Genomic DNA, 8,256 nt, shown 5'->3' on the forward strand with positions numbered 1-8,256 from the left:
TCTTACTTGAGCGCTACTAAACGAGCGAAGACGGAGTCCCCCTCTTCCATGCACGCGAGCCACAGGGACGAGTTTTTCACTAAGCTGCATTATGCCCAAGGCCTGCAGGGGGCGCTGTTTCGCATAAAACATGCAAACTCCTCAATGCACCTTTAAACTACACATCTCAACACAGTGGGAAGCAGACTTAATCAATATGCTGTGGCTGTTTGACCCCTGGGGGACCCGAGTCCACCAGTAAACTCTGAAAATACAAGAGAGGCCAGCAGGAATAAAGCAGACACCAGACGATGCCCTGTCCACTGGGGGGCGCTCCAGCACATCTTCCTCCCACCCTTCATTGCAACTAACCAGACACCAAGTCGACCGGACAGATCCTCACAGCGGTGGCCCCGGTTTCTAGAATATCTGAAACTTCTCAAAAGAAAATCACACACTGGTGCTTTAAAGCAAAAAACAGTGACAGAGGCAGCTGGAGGTTATTTCACATTGGTTTAATTTGTTGCTTTTAGTGTGCTCAGAACATTAGAACACCTCAAGCAGAAGAGGTTTAATAGCAAAGTTACATTCCATCTCTAATTGGGGGTGGAGAGGGAGAGAGAGAGCGAGCAAGAGAGCGAGAGAGCTGCATAAAGGTTTTCATGGGACAGATTTAGATTTGTTGAAATTGAGTGCAGGGTCAGCGGGAAGGCCCAGCTGCCAGGGAGGAAGCAGTGGACCACTCCTTATCTCAGCTTGGTTGTCGAGTTCAGAACTGCTTGAGAACGTTTTATGGGATGTTCGAGTTGGTATTTTACAAAAAAATCTGCAGGTGGCGAGAAAAAGGATCTGCAAACTTCACGTGCTTCAAGAGATTTTTAGCTTTTTTTTTTTCTTTCTTTTCATTTTGTACAAAAATCACAGTTAAAACAGCCGGCCTGTACATACTTACATCTTTATTAAGGTCATCGAACCAACAGTAAACCGTAAAGCCTATACCAGTGGTGCTTCCCACGCCACCACTGAGGAGGAGCAAACGGCTTCCTCAACCCTCCCAACTCCGGATCTGCTGCTGAAGACGACTGCTGGAGTGTTGGAGTGGCGGTGTAGAGCTGACGTCAGCCCCCCCCGGGTCTGGAATACTGACGTCGGTGTGGAGCGTGGGTGGATCTAATGGGCCGGACATGCTGAAGCCGACCGGCGCCGGCCGGGGACAGAGATGGGTTTGCTGTATAAAGGGGAGAGGGAACTGGGAATCAGAGGAAGCTTTAGAGATCCTGGATGTGGGGGAGCCGTCAGAGCCGGGACCGGAGCTCAGTCCAACCAGGGAGGGGTTCCGGGATCATCTTCCTGCTCCACGCTTGCTCTTCTCAGACGTTACTCAGCAGAAGCCTCGGCGGCAGTGGCGGATGCCGGTTCCTCGGCTGCCGGCGCCGCCTCCTGGGCTGCCGGGGGGGCCTCCTGGGCTGCCGGGGGGGCCTCCTGGGCTGCCGGGGGGGCCTCCTGGGCCGCCGGGGGGGCCTCCTGGGCCGCCGGGGGGGCCTCCTGGGCCGCCGGGGGGGCCTCCTGGGCCGCCGGGGGGGCCTCTTCCGTCTTTGGCTCTTGGGCCACTGCAGTCGGTTCCTCCTCCGCCTCTGGCTCCTCTTTAGCCTCTTCGGCGGGACGTTCAGCCCCCGCCCCCGCCCCCGGAGCCGGCAGCTCCGCCCCCGCGGCCGGAGACGGCAGCTCCGCCCCCGCGGCCGGAGACGGCAGCTCCGCCGCCGCGGCCGGAGACGGCAGCTCCGCCCCCGGAGACGGCAGTTCCGCCCCCGCGGCCGGAGACGGCAGCTCCGCCCCCGGAGACGGCAGTTCCGCCCCCGCGGCCGGAGACGGCAGCTCCGCCCCCGCGGCCGGCAGCTCTGCTGGGGCCTGTGCCAGCGTTGCCTCGACCTTGGCCGGCTCGGCAGCAGGTTCCGCCTCCCCGCCGGCGGGCTGGGCCTCCTCTGCCGGCCTCACCGCCGGCGCCCCCTCCCCGGCGGGCGTGGCCTCCCCCTCCGTGGCTGGAGCCTCCTCAGCCTCTGAACCGCCGCCCGTCTCTTTCTTGGTCTTTTTGAAAGAAAAGCCGCTGAGCTTGAAGGACTTCTTGAAGGAGAACTTCTTCTTCTTGGGCGTCTCGCTGCTGCTGGAACCCGCTGCCTCTTCTGTCTTGGCCTCTTCGGGGGCCGCAGCCTCTACTTTCTCCCCCTCACCACCATCCTCCTCCACCAGCCCGTCTTCCTTGGAGAGTTCCTCGGCTGTGGTGCTACCGTTGCCCTGCACTTCCTGTTTTCCATTCTCAGCTGCTGCGATGGAGGCGTCACCGTTGGATTTGACATGGCCATTCTCCTACAGGAAGACAGACAACAATTAATGCCAAGCTGAGGAACTCGGCTTTGAGACCGACACACCACTCGGGCACTGGGCCGGCCGGCCGGACCCTCGGGCACTGGACCGACAGGCCCAATGACACAAATGCCTTTAAATTCATGGAAACACTACTACTACTAACAGTGATGCAATAGTTTTATATAGCACCTTTTTCCAGTGAAATCAAGGTGGCTTTACAATGACACTGTTGGTTCATTCCATACCGACGGTGGAGCAGCTGTAGCCACAGCTACCCTGGGTGGACCGACAGGGGGGCTGTCAATCTACGTCGTTAGCCCCTCCCACCACTGCCAATCACTGACTCTCACACTGGATTCATCTGTTGTAATGGCTTCTGTTATATTTCAGGTTACTGTAAAATGTTACAAACCGAGAACTGAATCAACGGAAGAAGAGCAGTCAAATAAAACAAGAGAAGAAGAGCAGTCAAATAAAACAAGAGAAGAAGAGCAGTCAAATAAAACAAATCCATCATGAGAACAGTGAGCAGAATTCCCAGAGCTCCACGGGGGACCTGGTGACTGATCTGCAGAGAGCTGGGACCAGAGCCACACAGGTCACATCAGGAGCACACTGTACCGACAGGGAATCGACCCCTGCAGTGCCAGACCTGCCCCCCTGCTGAAGCCGTCTCAGACCCCCTGGGGGGGCCTGGAGAGCAGAGAGGGGCGGGACCCCAACGCTGGCCACCGTGGGCCCAAAGCCGAGCGTGGCTAAGTGGTCTGTGGCGTCACTGAAAGCTGGTACACCTGCAAGTTTCCAGACCGGTCCTGGTCTCCAGACCACTTTGTCCTCTGGCTGAGCGTCTCGACGGGATTTGTAAGTTGCGGCTGGCTGTAAATTTCTGCGGCGGGGCTTCATCATTCTTCAGTTCCAGTGTGTTGCAGCTCCTCCAGCAGGACTGTCTTTAGAGCAACAGCTTGACTTTCAGGCCAACCGGCCCACATTTAACAGGCCAGCGTCCTCCCCGGCGGCTCCTCCGGTCAGCCGGCCTCTGCTGCTGCTCTGCAACCTTCACACCCCCTCCCCCCTGGAGCCAGCAGGTCCACCGCTAACAATCAGCAACTGCCTCCTGTCCCGCCGCCTGCGGGACCCGGGCCGGTCCCGCCGCCTGCAGACCCGGGTCCCGCCGCCTGCAGACCCGGGTCCCGCCGCCTGCAGACCCGGGTCCCGCCGCCTGCAGACCCGGGTCCCGCCGCCTGCAGACCCGGGTCCCGCCGCCTGCAGACCCGGGCCGGTCCCGCCGCCTGCAGACCCGGGCCGGTCCCGCCGCCTGCAGACCCGGGCCGGTCCCGCCGCCTGCAGACCCGGGCCGGTCCCGCCGCCTGCAGACCCGGGCCGGTCCCGCCGCCTGCAGACCCGGGCCGGTCCCGCCGCCTGCAGACCCGGGCCGGTCCCGCCGCCTGCGGGACCCGGGCCGGTCCCGCCGCCTGCAGACCCGGGCCGGTCCCGCCGCCTGCTGACCCGGGCCGGTCCCGCCGCCTGCAGACCCGGGCCGGTCCCGCCGCCTGCAGACCCGGGCCGGTCCCGCCGCCTGCTGACCCGGGCCGGTCCCGCCGCCTGCTGACCCAGGCCGGTCCCGCCGCCTGCTGGCGAGCTGCGTGGCTGCGTTTTCCCGCTGATGGTGTCCCACGTTGATGACATCATCAGCACGACAGAGCACAGCGAGGTAAACAACGGAGTCCCTGTTACCTGTAGACGAGTCTCCTCTTGTCCACGGATCAGGAGAAGCTCTCTGGTCTTGTCCACGCTGACCCGGGTCTGCCCTTCACACTAAAGGCCGAGCGACGGCGAGCCGGTTAAAACCCGGGCTGATTGCAGCCGGGTGGATCGGCCCGGGTCGGAATGCTGATTAAACTCTTTCCCATCGTCAGGAGGAGCCGGGTGCTAGCGGGTTTAAAACTTTTTTTTGGCCAGTGGGAAAGTGGTATTAATGAGGCGTTCAAAACAATTGGAAATTCACAATTTTAACAGAAATAAAGAAATGACAAAACAAAACAAAAATAACAAATCAAGTGGAGTTTCTGTGAACCTGAAGCAAGATATATAATATAAATACAAAATATAAATTATAGTTACAAGTTACTTCTTCAAAAAAGTGACTGAGTTACAATATTTTAAAAGTAACCCAATTACTAGGCAAACTAACTGCTGCATAAAAACTGGTTAAACATGTCAGAATGTGGATTCCCTCTCAACGGAACCTTAAAGCTCGGGTTGGCGATCTGAATGAGATACATTTTTTTAAAAACTGGTTAAAATGATCTTTATGACCCGATGGGAAACAATTCAGAGCGTGTTTTTAAAGTAGTTTGGAAAATATCCGCTATCTACAGCAGGAGGAAAACGGAAAAACAGCAACCAATAGTCTTGACGGGACACCTTTTTTTAAACCAATCAAATCCCTTCGCCGTTCGACCTGCCCCCTGCACGTACATGTCAATGGCGTGCACTGACCCTGGTTCAGTGCGCGTAGAAGGACGGAGCGTCGTTGCAGAATGGCGGAGACGAATGTTTGGGGGTTTACTCACCGTTCAGTGCGCCATAACTTGGCGTAGTGCAAATAAAGAAAAACGAAGAAACGAAGCGCTGAGGACAGGTTACGGCAGGAACGCACTGGACGCGGAAGCACCGCGAACATCTCCGCTGCCAACGGGAGCTCCTCCAATGGGGTGGGAGCTGGGCGGAGCTAGCTAGGCGGAGCCTTGGGGAGATGCTACATGCTAAACGCTAGTTTTCCAAGATCGCCAACCCTAGCTTTAAGATCATGTTCAGTTATCGACTATAAAACTGAATATATGATAATGAAATAAATGAACACGGCAGAATGAATTACCAACAGGAACGTTAATCTAAATTACTCACTACTATATGTACTGACAGATCCATGTCATGGGGGTGACAGTCCTGTTGGTCCTGAGCAGCAGTCCAGAGTCAGTCCTCGGTGTAGAGACAGCGTCCTGCTGCCACAGACTGGACGTCCACATGTCCAGTGCGTTCAGACTGTCTGTCTCTGTGTGGCTGAGCCGGAGCTGAACCCATTGTACCACTCATGCAAAAACTTTTGTTTTGGTCTCTGTCTCGACTCCAAGTCCAGCATCCGGGGCAGAGTTAAACAGTTTGGTCTTGTTTTAAGGGTCGGTCTGTTCTTTCATGTCTAATGTGAGGAGTCCAGGTGGAGAACCCTCCTCTGTTTAGCAGCAGAATATTCATTCAAAGGGAACAAAGTCCGGTTCCAGACCAAGATCCTTAAAATGACAAACGGTTCAAACGTTCAATTACTGCCTTCAGCTTCATGCGAGGAAGACCGTTAAATCTGACGATTTTTATAATTTAAAACATTCTGAAGAAGTTCGGGAGTAAAGTTACTTTCACTAACAGTGGGACTAAGGACTAAGGACTGCATCCTGAGCGGCGCCGAGCTGGACTCTCTGGTGGGAAAGTTTGGGCCTGTGGCGCTGGTTTGAGACCTGTAGTTCAGACTGTGGGGACACTGAAAGGTGGTTTTCTGATCTTAGTTTCAGAGTCTCGTGGGACGATACCAGCCAAGATCTTTCAAAGTTGAGCTACAAGAATTGTGGTCTTGATTAAAGAGTGAGGGGACAGAGACTTTGTCTGCACACAAATACAATGACAGAATTTTGAATTAAAAAATCCAGACTGTTACAAATAAAAGATGATTTGAATATTAGTCTTGATCTTAAGTGAAAACAACAGAAAAAACAAGGCCTGTTGATTGAACATGAGAGAGCTGGCATGATGTGGAGCAGCAGTACCGGGACTGGCCACCAGGGGCAGCACACACCGCGGGACACACAGGCTGAGACATCTGGAGCGTCCCGGATTCTGAGAGGACAAAACTCTTCCACAGCTCGTCTTCACACTCTCCAGGGACAGACACACACTCTCCAGGGACAGACACACACTCTCCAGGGACAGACACACACTCTCCAGGGACAGACACACTCTCCAGGGACAGACACACTCTCCAGGGACAGACACACACTCTCCAGGGACAGACACACACTCTCCAGGGACAGACACACCCTGGGAGAGGGATCCCTCCATACTGTGGTTCTCCCCAAGATCTCTTCTTCTCCCACTGGGTTTCTGGAGTTTGTTCTTGCCGGATGTGAGGGTCGAAGGCGGTGGTTGCTTCGTTTTGTCTCGTTACTGTGAATCTGACATATTACCATTATGCTTATTCACTGTTTTTATTTTTACCAACCAATGTAACATCTTGAAGCCTCTGAGGCAGCTGTTGCTGTGATACTGGGCTGAACAGAAATAAATTGATTGATTGATTGAATTGACACACACTCCCTTCTCCAGGAAATTCACGTTAAACCTGCTTCTCCTGATCTGCTGGAACCACACACACACACACACACACACTCAGCCCCCCAGGTGAAGGTCCAGTCTCATCACCTGTCCGGTGGTCTTGGCGGGTGGAGCTGCAGCCTCTCCGGGCTGCTCCGTCGCAGGTCCCGCTGTCCCTCCAGTCTTGGACAGCTGCGCCCCCATTCTGTCTCCCCAGCAGCGACGCTGAGCCGACCCCCCCAAAAACCAGGAACGGGACAGACCGGGCTGGAACAAAGAGGCTCTCTGGCGCCGTCCTCCCGTCTTCTGTCTGCACAAAGGGGAAAGTTCCCGGAACGGCTGAGCCCGCGGGGGGGCGGCGGGGGGGGGCGGGCCGCTGGAGCGGGGAGAGTCCCGGGCTGGGTCGCTGCAGACGGGCTGCTAAATGGAGAAACGCTCCTGCTGCTGATCAGACGCGAGTCCAACGCCCGAGTGCGGAGATGAATGGAGCGAGGACGAGCCGCGCTCACGTCCAGCCAATCAGCGCGGCCGCTCGCGGAGGGGGCGTGGCCCGCAGCGGGCCGGGAAGGACACGCCGCGGCGCTGCGTTCAGGGCGCCTCGGAATCCGTCTGCTGCCCCCGCCCCTCCCAGTGGAACACACCTGGAGCCAGCGGCTCCGAGCTGCACGTGGAGGATCTGCTCCAGAGTCTGGACTGCAGGGTCTGGACTGCAGGGTCTGGACTGCAGGGTCTGGACTGCAGGGTCTGGACTGCAGGGTCTGGACTGCAGGGTCTGGACTCCAGACCACAGCTGGCGGCACCCTGTGACAGGAATCACCAATGGAAATGCGTCTATAAAATGGGTTTTGTTCTGTTACCTGAGACAATAAACCTGCAGCAGCGTGCCACAGAAATGTCTTTAAAGGTCTTCAGTAGGTAATTTCAGGCTTTCACACAAAACAGTCCGATCCGCGAAGTTTCTACGTTATCGAGTTTTAATATATACCGTGAAACATTTAAAAGGCTTAATCTCACAAATACATAAATGGATATGTGTGAAACATAAAGAATGTACAAGGACACAGGTTTCAAAATATAAACAGGAAAAAAATAAGGGAATTAATGTTTTAATATAAAGAAAAATAAGTAAAAGTATAAGAAAAATAAATCTGCTAAAAAATAAGGGAATGAATGTGCAAACAAACAGGAATAAATATATAAATATATCAGTTAAAAAAAACATTTTTGATGTGCTACAACTCATGTGGCCGTGTCTGACACACACTCATTTTTTTTGCTTTTACACACAATCTAAATTTCATTGGTGAGACAGGATTTAGAACCTTCTGTAGATACTGAAGATAAATGAAGGCCCAGGTTTCCACTCACTCAGACCTGGATTTCAGGTGACTGTGTGACTGTAAATGACAGCGAGTGTGATAGTGAGTGTGTGTGAGTGTGTCTCTGTTTGTCCTGACTTGTGACCCTAAGTCGGACCAAGATCTCTGTTGTCGTTCAAAAGTTTTGTGATTACTTGGAAATAATGACTTGCCTTCCGCTGTCCTCCACAAT

General features: G+C 54.7%; 1 protein-coding gene across 1 annotated transcript; it reads right to left on the reverse strand.

Annotated features, from left to right (window-relative positions):
- Positions 1-789: 789 nt before the first annotated feature.
- LOC115402496 (myristoylated alanine-rich C-kinase substrate) lies at positions 790-7,164 on the reverse strand. Its single transcript, XM_030111042.1, has 2 exons — positions 6,814-7,164; positions 790-2,343 (listed from the first exon to the last, which is right to left on the reverse strand). Exons 1-2 carry the CDS (start codon positions 6,907-6,909, stop codon positions 1,357-1,359), a joined length of 1,083 nt encoding a protein of 360 aa, XP_029966902.1. The 5' UTR covers positions 6,910-7,164; the 3' UTR covers positions 790-1,356.
- Positions 7,165-8,256: the final 1,092 nt, after the last annotated feature.

Source organism: Salarias fasciatus, chromosome 15, assembly GCF_902148845.1.
Source record: "Salarias fasciatus chromosome 15, fSalaFa1.1, whole genome shotgun sequence".
NCBI classification, from domain to species: Eukaryota; Metazoa; Chordata; class Actinopteri; order Blenniiformes; family Blenniidae; genus Salarias; species Salarias fasciatus.